Here is a 16,369-nt window from a genome sequence, read left to right as displayed (position 1 = left end):
CCGGCGGGGCCGGCCCATTGTTGCCGCCTTCAAGTTTGGCTTTTTAATAAAAAGAGAGCAAAAAGGCACCGAACGGCCCCCAGCTCCCTCCGCGGCCCCAGCCCTGCCGGCGGCAGCGCGGCTCAGGCGCGAGTGTCTCGGCTCGCCCCGCCGCTCTCCGTGTCCGCACCAAAGCTGTTCGTTTTCCCTTCTTTTTTCCTTTTCTCCTTTGCCCTGGGGGTATCCCTAGAAGTAGGTTCCCCGCTGCCGGGCGGCCCCCGGTGCCCGGCAAGGGGTTGTTGTCGGTCCCCTAGGACAGCTGGGTTCTGCTGCCCCGCTCTGCGATTCCTACTTCTGGATGATTTCTGTCTCTGCGTGCAAACCGGGTTTCTCTGGGTGTTGTGAACTTAACTCCTGCCTCAGTTTCTCTCTGTTTGCTCTTCTTGGGAAGAAATCACCTGTGATGTTTGCATCCATCATCTTGCCGTTTTCTCATCTTTTTCTGCGCTAGAGGATGGAGAGGTTAATAACTAATAGTTCATCAACCACGTTTCAGTATAGAAAATTACTCCGTTCACAATGTTTATGGCTTTACATGAAAGATCAATAGAGGTATTTCAGGCTGAAGGAGCTGCTGCGTAGCCTGCTGCTCGGTATTCCGAAAACAAAAATTTTCCACTCTTTCCTACTCCCTTCCCTTCTTTTTTTTTTCCTTTCCCCTATGCATCTGTTTGCCATATTGTATCCTGTTTGTAAGGCTACAAGTATACTTATTTAAATGGACTGTGTAACAGTTTGCTTCCAATTGGAGCAGCGAAACTTCAGTTTTCAGAAGCAAGGTTGGATCCAGGGCTTGGAGAGGGATTGTTTCCTGATTAGTTAGTTTTATTATGTAACGACCATACCTGTTCTTAATAAACCATTCATTTGGTTCTCAGTTGCAACTTAATTCAAATGGCAGCACCATTGGAGTGCATACCGTTGCATGATATCAGCACTGTGACAGTCACTTCTTCAAATTAATTTCAAAACAGTGTCATGTGCTACTGTATTTTTTAGCATACCCAGTGATGCTTAATAATAAACTTTGAAGAAACGTTCAGTTTGTAAACTATTTAGACTGTCATTTCTTCACGTCTTTCATCTTTATCTATTGCCAAAGACATTTGTATCCAAGCAATATTTCTCTTTCTTCTGTACTCATGCATTCCTGCTGTTGGGTCTTCCACCTAAATTCGTAGTCTTCTATTTGTGACATGATAGTAATTTCCTTAATTGTTACTTAAGGATGATATAAACAGCAGGAACAGCTGAACTCTGAAGAAACAAAATAAAATTTTAATGGATATGTCCTTCTTAATAAACAACATCTATGCAGGCAGAATTGGCTTGAATAAGATGTGCTGAGTTCATATGAAGTGTCAGCTGTTCTTTAATGAGGCAGAGGCAGTGCCAGCATGAGTATGAATAAGTTTATACATGAAAGTAGAGCTGATGTTATGACGTTCACTACTTGGTTTGTGAATTTGTTGCTATGAAGGCTGCTAAGTCAACAGCATTGGAGATTGAAACCTGGAAAATAATGTTTGTGAATTGCAGCATCCTCTGTTTAGAGAGCTTGCCTCCCTGTTCTTACTTAAGAGCAACAAAAACAAACAACAGCACAACACATGTGCAAGAAAACTGGCTTACCAATCTAGAAGAACAAAACTGGTACTCTGGGAGTGCAGTGCCATATAAACTAGTAAGGACTTGGAGAAGTACCAGACCATTATGATTCAGAACTGGAAGCGTACCCCAAGGCACCTTTCTGTCCAGTAATCTGAGAACTGTGATAAACAGACCATACTGACTTTTCAAAGACAGCTATTTAGATTTGTAAGAGATGAGCTGATGTCACAACAGCTGGCTGTGGAGGTTTGTGTGCGTGTATTTTTTTGATTTGTTTTTCTCTCGTGCCTTACTCTGACTGATGGAAGGAAGGGATTGCTTTCCTGGAACCTGCTCAGAGTCTCACCAGCCCAGCCTTTGTGCTCCTCTCTTGGTCTTTGGTTTGATCTGGGGGACTCTGAACATTAGCAGTGTTTTGTGAAGCTGGTCCCCTAGGATATGGACAGACAAGCGAGTAAGACCTGGCCTCTGGTCACTTTGTGTGCTCTACGCGGTAGCTGTGAAACCAGTCAAGCTCTTGTTAGCTAACTGGCAGTTGCAAAGAGGCAATAGCAGTTGCATCGCATCTGTCAGGGAACTACAGATAAGTGTGAGACAGGTTTCAACTTATTAAAAAGTGTTAAAGAGATTCTACCTTCCCAAGTATTCTTGGCTTGCTCTTGTCCCAGAAATATCTCTAGTCCTCATGCAATTGCTGTTTTTTGTTTGTTTGTTTTTTTTTTAAACCCTGATTGTGCAGAAAGTGCACGAAGCTCTTGTTTGAATAGAGATCTTATTGAAGATGTCTGTGCAGACTATAGTGGATTACAGACCTTTGTGCTGATTAACTAATCAGTTAGTGAAGAATTGAAGATGTCTGTTTCATTTTGGACATTTTAAAGTCCCTTTATGTGTTCAGAAGAGAGCTGGAATCTGTTGTTATGAATAACTTCCTTTTGATAAGCAGAACATCTTTGCTTTTTTGTATCTTTTTAGGTAGACTCATTTGCATGTAGTTTAGAAGAGCTTAATGTTCAGAACTTGCTAAGCTGACTGGAGGTGTTTTTCTCCTAAAAGTCTTTTTACTTCTGAAGCAGTCAGGCTGGAGATGAAGCATGAGGTCTCCAATCCTAGGACTAATACAATTCTTAAATTTTGACAATAAGACTTGGAAATATTTCTATATATTTTTACATATATATGTATTTCGTATTCATCATGAGGCATTTCTCCACCCAAGCTTAAATTGACCATTTTCTGGTCACGTTTTCCATTGTGTGATTCCTTAGAAATCAGTGTGACTTTGTCTGCTGTGATTTCCAATGCATTTTCTTCTTTCATCTCTCCATAGTACATTCTAAAATTAGTGTGATCTAAGGTATTATAAAAAAATATCCAGCATTGCTTTAATAGTTTTTGCAATTATATCTCTCTGATAGCTGGCTCTCATCAGACTGCTTTAACTTTATTCTCTCTTTTTTTTTTTAACAGAAAAATTAGGACAGAAAGAAGTGTTTATGGCAAGGTGTGCTGAAGATATGAGGAAGTTATGGGTATCTAATCATAGGTGTATAAAGATGATGGGCTCCTTGTGTCCTTCAGTGGGAGTTCTGTACAGATATTTGGGTCAGAATCTTAATTGTGTTTCTCAGAAACACTGGGTAGAGGAGCATTAATCAGATTTCCTTTTTTCCTTTGTGAATGGATTACATCTGCATTTGAGCTCTAGATAATAGGGGAATTTGTCTGGAAGTTGTAGAATGGGTAGAGATTTTTGGAGAAAGATAGGTCAAGAGCTTGAGCATAGGAACATTTTAAACTGCCTTTGGGAACTGGAGAAAACTGATTCCTTTGGACATATGTAACTACCTTTATGATGATGTCACATGCCAAAAATGCCAGCTTCAAAATATCAGAAACAATGCATATATAAAGGGATTTACTTTCTAATTAAAATTGAGCACAGATAGTATTTTTCCTTCTGAGGGAATGGGGTAGGGGAAGAAAACAAAGAAACAGCTCTCAGCTTCTGGTCTGTCACTGTTCATCTCTTCTGGCAGCCAGTCTTCAGATTCAGACACTGTATTCTTTGTCCTCAGCATATTTAACCTCATTAATTTCCTATGAAATGCTAACTGCTTGGGTTGTTCTGCCGGTGGCTTCTTCAAAAAGTCCACAACCTTGTACTACAGGGAGGGGTATGTGCTGTTGTTGAGTGATACCAGAGATGCAGCCTTTCTGGGAGGGCCAGCTACTTCTTACAGGGCCAGCTGCTCTGTCAGACCTGTGTGCCTGACCTGCTGCTGGGGAGCCCTCTCTCATCTGCAAGCTCACCTGGGACAGTCTTAGTTCATAACATACATGTGGCTGGTGAAACTCCGTGCTGCCACCCACTTCTGTGATGACACACGGAGAGCCGTTTGTACCTTGAAAGGAACAGTTGCCAGCAAAATGCACTTTAGCTTGGTACGGAATATTCCATAGATGGGCTTATACCAAGTGGTGTAAGCTGCTCAGAAAGACGTGGGGAGAGTGGATACAGGCACCTCACAGGCTTCGGGAATGGTCATGTGTGGTCATACAAAGTAGCTGGCATTGCTTGCGTGGGGGATGAGCCATTAAATCTAAACAGTATGGCTTGTTGGCTTGTGGAAGTGATGAATTTTCAAGGACTACACTTGTGAGTAGAGCAAATACGGGGGGACGTACTAGCGCCTCTCTTGATTAGGTGAAAGAAATTAATTCCCCTTTAATAACCTTGACTTAACCAACTTATACCTGGCTTGTGCAGTTCCAGAGCTTAACACTTCAGAGTATTTATATGCTATAAGCAGAGAAGCTGCATGTTACTTTTGCAGTAATTGTCCAAAGCTAGGAAGGAGAAAGCATTGCATTGTGTCTCTAATGGATGGTGTGTAACTGGCTATCGACCCTAAACATTAAACAACTTTTTCCTATTTGTATTTGGCAGGCAAGTCAACAGTTAGAGAGCCTTTATTAAGCTCTGTAGATATTCTTGCAATCTGTGAATACTTATGGAAAGAGGTTCACTATGTGATTAGGCTCCATGTTTACTTTGCGTGGACAGAAGTACTTAGTCTGCTTGGTCTGACTGCTGTCATGGTGCTTGCAAGCAAAAATGAACTACTTATTGTTTCTCCTTTTTTTTTATCATATCCCCCTGCACTATGGCTACAAAAATAGGGTTTTCTTTATGTCCTCGTGACTGTCATGCTACAGACCTTTCTATTTCAAAGCAATTGGCGCAGTCGCCTACCTGGTTTGAAATAGAGTCAAATATGCTGATGTCAGGAGGAAGTTCTCTACTATGAGAGTGGTGAGGTGCTGGAACAGGCCGCCCAGAGAGGTTGTCCATGCCCTGTCCCTGGAGGTGTTCAAGGCCAGATTGGATGGGGCCCTGGGCAGCCTGGTCTAGTATTGAATGTGGAGGTTGGTGGCCCTGCAAGTGGCAGGGGAGTTGGAGATTCATGATCCTTGAGGTCCCTTCCAGCCCTAGCCATTGTGATTCTGTGAGCACAGTGTGAATACTGTAGTAGCTCTTTGCATTTGATTTACAGTATACTTTTAAGAACATGCTCCTCATAGTGTAGCTTAAGAAGTTCTATGGATAAGTAATATTTTGTTTCCTTTGCAAAGTGTTACAAAATTGAAGAAAATGTGTCAGCTTAAGAAGATGGAATGTTTTTTGAGCTTCATTATTTATATGAATAGAACAATAAGAAAATGTTTTAAATATAAACAGACATGGAAAATGGCAACATTCATGCAGATTTTTTCAGTATCTTGTTACAGGATCACATTACCTAAATAGAACTACTCCCTCGTGATATAATAAATGTGGCAGAAATGGGATTATAGTTTTAATTCTGCTTATAAGGGCCATGTGTGAGCTCTTGATGTCGGATTTGAGTAGTAATCGTATCTGACACAGAAAAATCTTAATCAACTAACTATTTTGCTTGATCAAAAATCATTTGTTTTCATTCTCTAATACTATAGTTTTCTCCTTTATCCTCCTGTCTTTTTTTTTTTGACTTGATCCTTTCCTACAGGAAAAGCACATTTTTTTTCTTTTCCTTTCTTTATTTTTTTAAATGTTTATGTCTCCAAAATAATAAGCATTCTCCTCTATCCATTGTCAGACAGTTCTAGAACATGACAGGTGTGTTTGCATGAATTCAGGAAGTTAAGGACACGTGAAAGGTGACTTAGAATTTCAGGTATTTTTCCTTGGATGATTATTCTATCAAAACAGGCAGTAGAATTTTTGCTTGTACTCATAGTATTACTGTTACTTAAAATATTAACACTGCAGAAATCAAAGAATCTTCTGTTCCACACAAGCATTAATAGAGTAGAAATATTAAAATTAAGAACAATGGAAGAGTAGGAAAAAATAATTTGTAAATCTTGTAGTGACTCTTTTTATGCTCGTTTGGAAAATGAATTACTGTTCTAATAATTCAGAAACCTAGGTAAAAGTCTCACTTTTACCTATATGGTAAAGAATAATTGTTAGTGTTCATAATTCTAGGGCTTTTGTTGTTATTGTTTTTTGTGTTTGTGTGTTTATGCATTCTTGTTGGTGTTTGTGTTGGTGTTTGTTTGTTTTGGTGTTTTTTTTCCCTTGTGGATTACCAGAATTAAGTCAGAATTAAGTTACATTCAATATGAAATAGACCAGACCATTCATGTTTTTCAAACAGTGATCTGTTTGTCTACATACACCTTTCAAAGATTTGACATAAAGCATTCTGGGATGTGTTTTTGAGAGTTTAAAAATCAAATAAAAATCATGCAAGTCCAACTGTGTTTCAAAAGACAAAAAGAAAAGTGCAGTAATTTTCAAAATCCTGTAAGCATATGTACATCTTTCCTTACTCGTTACAAAATAGTTGTTAACTATTTCAATTGGAATAGCTATTTAACAATCTGTAGTAAAATTGATATGGTCTTAAGACCGTGTTTAAAATGCACTTTCGGTTTGAATTCCTTTTGGCTGATGGAATTTTTCACTTTAAGCTTGTACTGCAAGTGCTTTGTTTCCATTTTCTTCTAAATCTATTTTTTGTTTCAGTGTGTATCCTTCCTATTTTTGAAAAATTCTTGATACTCTTTTGTCTGCAATTGTAACTGTGTGAATATAAGCATCTGTTGACTTGTATGAACAAAAAGGTCTGATAGGGTGGATAGATTTTTTATTTTTATTCTCAGTACTTGTTAAGATAGATGCACTGATAGAGCTGCTGTTCACCAAGCTTGACCTGGAAAGCACAGCCAGCAGTATCACCAGAGAGCAGACCTGTTTTTTGATGAAAACTTTCAGAGGAGCAGCAATGGCAGTGTGACAGACCCGTGGGGCAGTGATGCTGCCTCCCCTTTCCTATCAGTTGCACATTTGTGGCACAGCTGAGAGATACTGCTTACTCTTATGATGCACTTATTAGTGCTACCAACATTCCTGTTCGATTGGTTGTTCAGACCTCCTCTTGGGTCTTCTCTGCTAAATTCTGAGCTTGTGCTTCACTGCAGCTTCCTGATAGCACTTCAATTATTTTAAAAAATAAAACATTAAGGAATATTTTGTTTTGATTTTTTTAACCTCATGAACCATGCTTCAAGAAATATTAAGAAGAACACCATATCCCAGCTGGTGTACCCATCCTATAATTCACTGACAAAGTTGTCTGAGGGTAGCTCAATGACTGTCAACTTTGTGTTGGTATGGAAAATGTTGGTTTGAAGGCTGCTCAGTGTGTGGGTTTTTGTTTCTATGGGAGCTGTTGGAAGTCTGGGTAAGGCTCCCAGGCTGCTCTCAGCTGGATGTATATCCCCACACAGCTGTGCTGCCCAGGCTGGACTGGATTGCAATTATTCCAGGCTAGCAGCAGGCTTTGGAGTGTTCTTGTCAGCCTTGTAGGTGTTCCATGCTTATCTTATGGCCTTCAGCATCCCTTGGTGCTGGGAAATAAACTGCCTCTGTTACCCATCACTGCATAGTGTCTATGTGCTCTAATTCGGTGGAGGGTCTTAAATGGATCACAGCCTTTTAATAGCATCAGGAGTGATTTGATACAAGCTTCTTGATTATTTTCTTTCTTTTAGAAGCTCCACAGGAAATGGTGATGCCAGAAGGTGTGAAGAATGGTATTCTATTTCAGTATTATCTGTTCATCTTATTTGTCATCATATGGCTTGAAGTTTGAACTGCAAAATATTATCCCTATTCAGACGCAGGGCTCTAATTGTTAGAGCGTGGCAAAATAAGATTTACTTTTTCTGCATGAGCAAATGTACATGCAGGAACATACCTTGCAAACAGGAGATGCTTTGCAGCAGTGTATGTGTGGGTTAACTTTTCCATTTAACTGTTTGTATTGAGGTGTTTCCAGTAAACCAGGGAAACTTCTGCAGCATCATGCGTTGTTCTGACAACTGTTAGAAAAACTGGAAGAGTGGCAAAGGAGGAGGCTATGAGGATGCTTGAGGAAATGGGACACATAATGATGAGGTTCTTCAAATGTTAACATGGACTGTGGTCTCTACATGGCCATACATCTCTATCAACCTTTCTCCTTTCTAGAGTCTACTGTAGTCCAAGGAAAGTGTGTTGTGCTGCTGTCATATCACCTTCATTTGCTTGCCACTTTGGGTCTCATCTTTAAAATCAGTAGAAGGTCGTAGCTTTATATGTGGCTGCAAGCAAAAGTCTGGCCAGGGAACATAGCTCTCTGTTCAACCTAGGCTGTTGTCAGCAAGACAAATTCAGCATATTAAGTGATGAATGTGTTAACTGCCAGTAAAAGTGGTGTCTTTTATCCCCATGGGATTGCAGTGGTTCCGAATAGGAGAGTGGGTGTTATGGGAAGATGAGCCAAGACACCTTACTCTTCCTGAGACGGGCAATCAATGAGAGTGTACTATTAAATACTGAGACTCTGATAAGTTGCTATCAGCTGATAATTTGCATCAGCTACTGGGTTTATTGCCAACAAGGTATTTCATGGACGATGCCTGCAATTCAAAGTTGTTTACGTTTGATATAGCAGGGCAAGGAGAAATGGTTTTAAGTTGAGGGAGGGAAGGTTTAGGTTGGATGTCAGGGGGAAGTTCTCTACTATGAGAGTGGTGAGGTGCTGGAACAGGCTGCCCAGAGAGGTTGTGGATGCCCCATCCCTGGAGGTGTTCAAGGCCAGATTGGATGGGGCCCTGGGCAGCCTGGTCTAGTATTAAATGGGGAGGTTGATGGCTCTGCATGTGTTGGGGGGGGTTGGAGATTCATGATTCTTCCAACTCAAGCCATTCTGTGATTCTATGATACTGGTTTTTTTTTTCTCCCCTCATTCTCTTACCTCCCACATTCTTCTCATTCTTTGGAAAGGGAGACTTTTTCCCCTTTAGAAAGCAGATTAAAGGATTACTTACTGCCCTTGTACCAGCAAGTCTTGCATGGATTGCGTTGGTCCAAACTGCTCCTGTATGGCCAGACTCCTGCAGAACTACAGTAGAGACTTGATGCAGAAGTGCCATTTCTGCTGTTTGGTGTCTTTGCTTTGGTACTGATATTCTCACTCTTCCCATTCTCTGACAAGCCTGCCTATTCCTCTGACCTTCAGAGTTGTCACCTGAGCAGTCATTGGATGGCTTTAGGATGTGAAATATGCTTTAGGTCTTCTAAAGACGAGACTCCTCCAACAAGCTTTTGCTGCCTCAGGTTAATTTCCTCAAGTCTGGCTGCCTGCAGCATCTTGCAGGTATATGTTTGTGAGAGTAAGGAGGTTCAGACAGAAGAAAGCACTCCATTCACTGCTAAGATGGAATAGGGGCTACTGCTAAGTCAGTTTTTTAGTCTGTATAAAAGCAGTTGTGTGGGTTAAATTGGTGCAGTTACTGTGATGGAGCATTTGGTTAAAAATCCTGGTGCTTACAATGCTAAAATTCCTATGTATTTCCTGGAGATTTCTTGTTTGTGAATATAAATCATCACTTGTTTCTTTACAACTCTACTTCTGCTCCCACATGAGGTGTAGGTCCCAGAAGTCAAAACTTGCAAAACCTTCTTTCTCCAGGCTGAGGACCAGAACCTGGACATTCAGAGAAACCAAATAGAATTGCTAAGTGTAAGCAGTAATGGAGAAATTTGAAACCTGGGAAGTGAAGGGAGACTGTAGCTAGATGCTCACCTCCAGGAGAATTTGTCTTATGTTCTTCTGTTGGCTATTTGTTGGACATCTTGGGAAAGAGAAGAATTGTAGTACATACACAAAGAGTTTTCTGTACACAACGGATTTGAGGAGATCGCAGCTAATGGTCTTTGCTGGTTGTCTATACCTATTTCCTTGCTTTTCTTTCCTTTGTGGTCTGGTTATGGGTGCATGTTTTTCCATCAAGGTGTCTGGCAAATTCCTTGTGCTTCCTGTGCCTCATCCGGGAAAGTGCATGGCTGTTTGGTGTGTCTCACCTCTGTGTCTCCTTTTTTCCAGTTGTCATGTTTGCTGTCCTCATGTCAGTGAACTTGGCAGCGTTAAGTAACTTCAAATGCTCAGACTTCTTCACCAGTATGTGTAAGAGAGGGATTTTTGTTTTCCTGTTTGAAGACATCATCTTCCAGTGTAACAATTATTAGCAGTGCCTTTCTGCCTGGATACTTCTTTCCATATGTGAACGTTTCCCCCAGCATGATTGGCAGCGCTGGGATTCTGGTAGAGGTTCCACAAACTACAGTGGACACCTCTAATCTGGAAGGTCCTGTTCCTGAATTGGAGGTTCACAAACAACTGGTTCAGCTTATTTGTCAAAGATGATGTCGTCGTGCCTCACCCTGTTGTACAAGTATTTACGTTTATCTGATTTTATTCGAGCTGATAACTGGCTATAAACTAGTTTTTGGCAGGTGAGGAAGGAGTAAGGTGGTTTTCTGCTAGTTTAGCTCCCTGCATTATCTTGCTGTGATGCTGGCTGAGTGCTAGTGCCAATGCAGAAGGGAGGCTGAAGACCTACAGCGGGAACTGGAGCTGAGGAGAAGGCTGTTGCTGCGGTCTCATCTGGAGCAGAGCTGCCAGCAGGAAGGGGGAGCTGCTCCCCTCCCAGCATCCTGCTGCTTGCCTCATGTTCATGTCTGAGTTTGCTGAACCTCTTTTGAGATGATTCAACTCATTAACCAAGGCAAACGTTTTGCTGATTTATTAAATCAGCTCGGGAGTGGGCCTGTGAGAGGGAAGAACAGCATTGCCAAGGTTTGGAAATGCATTAAAAAGGGGTTGGGGAAAATGAGTTGATGTCGGTTGCCGTAACCAGGCTGAATTACCATCAGTACAAGAGAACGAGCCTGTTGAAGGTAACATTGACCACGTGACACTCAGAGATGTCAGGGATCATTGGAAATAGAAGAGGAGCAAGCAGGAACTTATGGAACAGGCAACTGGACATGTTAAAAGTATAACAAATTCTGACAGACTATAATTACTTCTCAATTGAAAAAAAAGGAAGTTAAAACAGTTTTTGTCTGTTAATTCTTTTTTTTTTAATTGGTTCACTACTTTACATCCTATGGGCTGTGGTATTTTTTAAGCAACAATTTTTGTTGTGGTTCAGATGTAACCTTTTGTGGGCGCTGAGTAAACATTTGTTCCTGCTGGCTGGCACAAACAAAAGTTATTTTGAAACTCTGGGTACTTTAATTAGAAGAATAAACTACAGATAGATCTCTAAGGTGGCAGATAATGTCACAACTTTTGCTATGACTTCCCTTGCTGATTTCTAAGATGTTTTTCCTTTTGCTTTAAGAGAGTGTAAGTACTTCTTTCCAACATCTTATAGTTTGATGCAATTAAAATGCTTATTTATGATGTATTAAAGTAATTCTTTTAGAAGAAAAAGAGGTAAATTTAATTGTATCTCTACCCCGTCATAGCTTAAACTGCAAAATAGTTGCCTTGCTTTGAAAGGAGCTTCTCTTGTATTTTTTCCCTTAGGTTATTAGTATAGTTCCTAACTGTTGTTCAAGAAAGCATCTCTGGGTCCTGTACTTTGTTTAAAGTGAGTTATGTGGAGCAGAATGGAATCTTCTGCCGTAGTTCTTGCTTTGGCATTGCTATTTGAGTCAAGTAAAAAGTTACTTGGTACTAACGCTGCCAACTTCAAAAATTAGATTTTATAGGATATTGGAACCTTCATATTTTCCAGGAACGGTTGGAGAGGGTGGGGGAACAAACCTGTTTTTTATTATTTTGGTGATATATACTTCATTCTCGAATGTCGCAACAAATTGGAAAGCTTAATATCCTCATCTGCCAGCCCTGTGGAATGTGCTACAAGTCGTGGCTTCGAATCAATCTGCATGAAGCTGCTCATCTGATGTGTAACTGAGCTACTTCTGAGCTGTCATTCAAATCGCTGCTATCATTCATGAAAAGGACGTTTTCTCTGGCTGCTCCTCAGCCAGCTCTGAGCACCAGCAAGGAGTGAATAACCTATGCAAGGCAGCTGTGTTAGGCTCAGCAGTGCCTTCAGGCCTCAGTGATTACACTTGACATGCCTGGTGTTCCAATTCATTGCATGCTGTGTGCATGGGGACTCTTGCTCCGTGTTGTACATAATAATGGAGCCTGTACTCATTTGTGTGTGGATTTACCTTTTTTCAAATGCTGGGCATGCTGTCTTACTAGAGAAAGCTCTGCCAGTTGGCTGCACACAGTACTGTGGTGCTCTGGGTGACACTGAGCTGGCTCTTAACTAGATTTTTCACGTTACAGTTGTATGCAACGTTTAAAAAATAGGTGGTTATATTGCATATCTGTTTCTTATCACTTTCAATTTACTGAACAGTGTTTTTGGTTTGTTTGTATTTTCCCTGAAAATGCAGTCTTTGTAAGCAACCTACACATAAAGGAAACCAATGTGAATTGTCTTAAATCTTGAGGGGGTGGGAAATTATGCAGAGAAGGGAAGGTGATAGTAAAGTAAGGTAACAAACACACTTAATGCAAGGTTTCTGCTCTTTCACTTAAAGATATCTATTTCTTCTCCACTGAAATATAATCTTTAAACTGAGTATTTTGCTGCACAATAAAAACTTGCATTCTGGAGGAGGGAATACAAATCTAATATTCTTAAAAACAAAAAAGCTCCTCCTTCAAGCTATTCAGGAAGCTTTCTGTCTGAAGCTTCTAAAATTTGACATGAATCAATTTAAATTCAGTGTTTCTAAATTTAGACAGACAGCCTGAACAATTTAGTTTTCGAAAAGGAGGAAAAAAAAGAAGGAAAGAAAATAGCTTCCAAACATATAGCAGCATTTGTGTAATTTTTGGAGTTGGAGGTAGATTAAGGAACTTTTAAGTTGACTCTGCTTCTCCCAGTATGCACAGCACTGTCTTTGACAGTTTTGTGGTAATGAGGGTAATAGTCTGATCTTGGAAACTAACTTTCGAGTTTTCTGAAGTGTGTGTTTGTTAGACATTAGTATTTCTAATGTCACTGTGAGTTTCTCATACAAGAACTGTATCTGCTCCGGCAATGTAGCATTCAACATTTGGTTGTGCACATCGCTGGCTATATAAATGCAGGCCTTTCTGTTAGGAAGTGCATACTTTTAGGAATTTTAAATGCCTATCTATACTGATGAATAAATCTGGAGGATTTTTGTTAAATTTGGGTAGTGACAGCTAGACAAGCATACAACATGCCAGCTGTAGGTTGTGTCTAGGTACCTCTGTGTGGCTCTGCTGCTACAGCGTCCAGGTAAATGTAGGGAAAGGTAGGTATGCTTACTGATAGTAGTAAAAACTCTATTTTACTTCACCTTTTGTTGAAGTAGGAATGAGTGGTATTTTCATAAAGTTATAGCGTGTGGTTAAGGACATGCTTAATTAAAAGGGTATGTTACATTTTAAAAACAGACCTTTTTCATAGTTACTTCTTTCCATTAATTGTTGTTGTTGGGTATTTATATGAAAAAGGTACAGATCACACGAACTGATGCAGAAGAGTGGTAGAGCTGAGTTCTAACATACTTATTGTAGTCTGTTTCTATAGGTGTATTTTTCTACCTACCTCTTTGTATTAGAACTGATGCGCAGAAATGTCATTCCTTTCATGCTGCACACTCATTGCGTGTTTGAATATCATATGTAAAATACCTAAGAAAAATAATTTCAGAGTATTAACACAGGGATGTCTCTGATGGCTTAACGTGTGTTATATTTTTATTGAAGCTTGTGGGATGTGTATTAGCAAATTCTGGACAAAACATATTGAATCTTTGCTCTGATGAGTAAGCACTGAGTGCTTATAAAGCTACTATAGCTTCATCTTTCATATTCTTATTTAAGTACCCTCCTTTACAGAGTAGTGTCATTTGGGCACTTCAAACCTCCATTTTCTTTGTTCTCTGCCTTCTCCTTTAATCTAATTTTAATAATGCAGAGCCCAGAATAACGAGCAGTGCATTACAAAGTTACCATCTTGAGTTGTAGTACTGTTGAAAGGCTTGGAGTCTGTGCTTTTCAGTTAAACTATAAAATGTCACCCCCATCTCTCCCCTCTCCCCCTCCTCCCCCCCCTTAAATTTCTAGTTTCACTACAATGATACATCAGGCCTTAAGCTTTTCTTAACAGGAGTGTTGTTAACATGTCTGTCTGTCCCCCCCACCCCTTATTTCTCCCACTTCAAGCTGCCCCACTGTTGCTGTATGCAAACCGCCGTGACCTGAGGCTGGTGGATGCTGCCAATGGGAAGGAGAATGCCACAGTAATCGTGGGTGGCCTCGAAGATGCAGCAGCAGTGGACTTCGTGTTCATAAAGGGGTTGATATACTGGAGTGACGTGAGTGAAGAAGCCATTAAACGAACAGAATTCAATAAATCTGGGAGTGTACAAAATGTGGTCGTTTCTGGACTTTTGTCACCTGATGGGCTGGCATGTGACTGGCTGGGAGAGAAATTATATTGGACAGATTCTGAAACAAATCGGATTGAAGTTTCTAATTTAGATGGATCATTGAGAAAAGTTTTATTTTGGCAAGAATTGGATCAACCCAGAGCAATTGCCTTAGATCCTGCAAGAGGGTAAGTCTTTGTTAAAATGAAATGGTACAGAAATGAACGTTTTTGCTGCTAGTTGCATGTGGAATGATTTAAATAATCGGTAGTGCTGTTACTGAAATTATTCTAATCCATTTTGTGTTGTTTCTCTATTACTGTAATTTGAAAATAAGTTGTACTTCTGAAATTATGTTCATGTTGTTGAATTACTTGAAGTCATCAGATGTTCAAGAAGAGTAGTAGAGGGAGCTTATTTTGGCAATAATGCAGATGGTGACCATAAATGTGGAAGTTCTAAGGTGAAAACAGATGTAATCTGCTTGAAAAAATCATCAAGCCATCAGACTTGTGTCTCACTGAAGCATCAAACTGGAGGTCTTTGTTCATTGTTAATATTTATGCTTCCTGGAAACAGCAGGGAAAAATAGACTACAATAATAACATTTTGGGACGTATTTTGACATGCTTTATCATTTAACCAAAGTTTATGGGGATGTTCATCTCACTCTACAGGGAACTTCTGTTTAGAAAAAACTGTGTTTTGGATTATTCCATTCTAGAACAAGTTTGATTCTTCTAATTTCAGTCTCTGGGTGTGATCTTTTTGCTCTGTTATTCATGGGACTGAGCTGTGGTTGCTAGTAATGCTAAATTCAGTGGTCTTTTTGGTGATGCTTTGTAAATGGCTACCTTGAGGTTACCCAGTGTGTATATTTGTCATGAGGTGACTGGCTCAGGAGAGTGAAAGACTAATGGAATATCGTTGATGCTGTGTAGTCTTCTAAATAGTGTTTTATATAGATATTTATACTATCCTTTTTTTTTTTTCTCCTTAACAAGAAGATGAATCTATTATATTGCCCCTTAAATTAATTTTTTCAGGCAACTGTTCGGGGAGCGGGGAAATCAATGCATTTTTTCCTTTACAAAGATAAGGGATGTTTTAGATGCTTGCAGCTTCTTTATAATGCGATCTGTTCAACTTACATGTCTGAGTCTTTCCTCCACAAAGGAAAAATGTCTTTTTGTTCAATAGGGTTTCTTTTCTGAACTTTGTTAGGAATGCTTATAGCCTCAATATTTTCTTCCTAAGTTTCAACAGGCCTTTGACAATATATTAAAAAATGTTTCCTTTGCATTATTTATATTTTTTTTAGGTTTGCAAGTATCAAGAATGTGAACTTACTCTTTTCCTATCTCTTTACTACTTATAAATCAGAGCTGATGATGGCATGGGTTCTACTAGATTCTAGGACCGTTTAAGGATACAAGAAAAGATGTAACACATTCATGCCCATTCCACTCACCATCCCAAAGCTGGGAGAGAAGGGAGGAAAAATACAGTCAAAATGTTTTTGATTTAGCTTACAACCAGAGAGGCAGTGGTTCTTATTAGTTATGAATAACACTTGTCAGTTGCCAGTTGGTCTTTTTAAGTGTTTGTATTTTCCACATACATGTGGTAATATGTTCAGTGATCAAAAGTAGGTGATTGTGTACTCTTGCAGTCTTTCAAAATGCTTGAAGAGAAACTCCAGTGAAAAGAGTGAAATAGATTGAAGGTAAAAAGAACTCATAACTTCTCTTTTTCCATACTGATGATCTGTTAAATCAACAGGCAAAAACATTTCAATATGACTGCAGTTGTTTTTTTGTTTGTTTGCCTTTAAAAAAA

The 16,369-nt window shown here is 39.7% G+C and overlaps 1 protein-coding gene across 2 annotated transcripts in view; it reads left to right on the top strand.

Moving 5' to 3' along the window:
* The first annotated feature begins 14,266 nt into the window (after nucleotides 1–14,266).
* Nucleotides 14,267–16,369, top strand: part of LRP6 (LDL receptor related protein 6) — a 119,926-nt gene continuing 117,823 nt past the window's right edge. For both annotated transcript variants that reach the window (XM_031555400.1, XM_010716104.3), the window contains exon 1: nucleotides 14,267–14,718. In XM_031555400.1, coding sequence (XP_031411260.1) covers nucleotides 14,282–14,718 — 437 coding nt within the window. In that variant the 5' untranslated portion in view covers nucleotides 14,267–14,281. The remainder of the gene's footprint in view (nucleotides 14,719–16,369) is intronic.

This window comes from Meleagris gallopavo, chromosome 1 (genome assembly GCF_000146605.3).
Source record: "Meleagris gallopavo isolate NT-WF06-2002-E0010 breed Aviagen turkey brand Nicholas breeding stock chromosome 1, Turkey_5.1, whole genome shotgun sequence".
Classification (NCBI taxonomy): Eukaryota; Metazoa; Chordata; class Aves; order Galliformes; family Phasianidae; genus Meleagris; species Meleagris gallopavo.
Note: the sequence above shows the minus strand (reverse complement) of the source record. Positions and strands in the feature narration are given on the sequence as shown.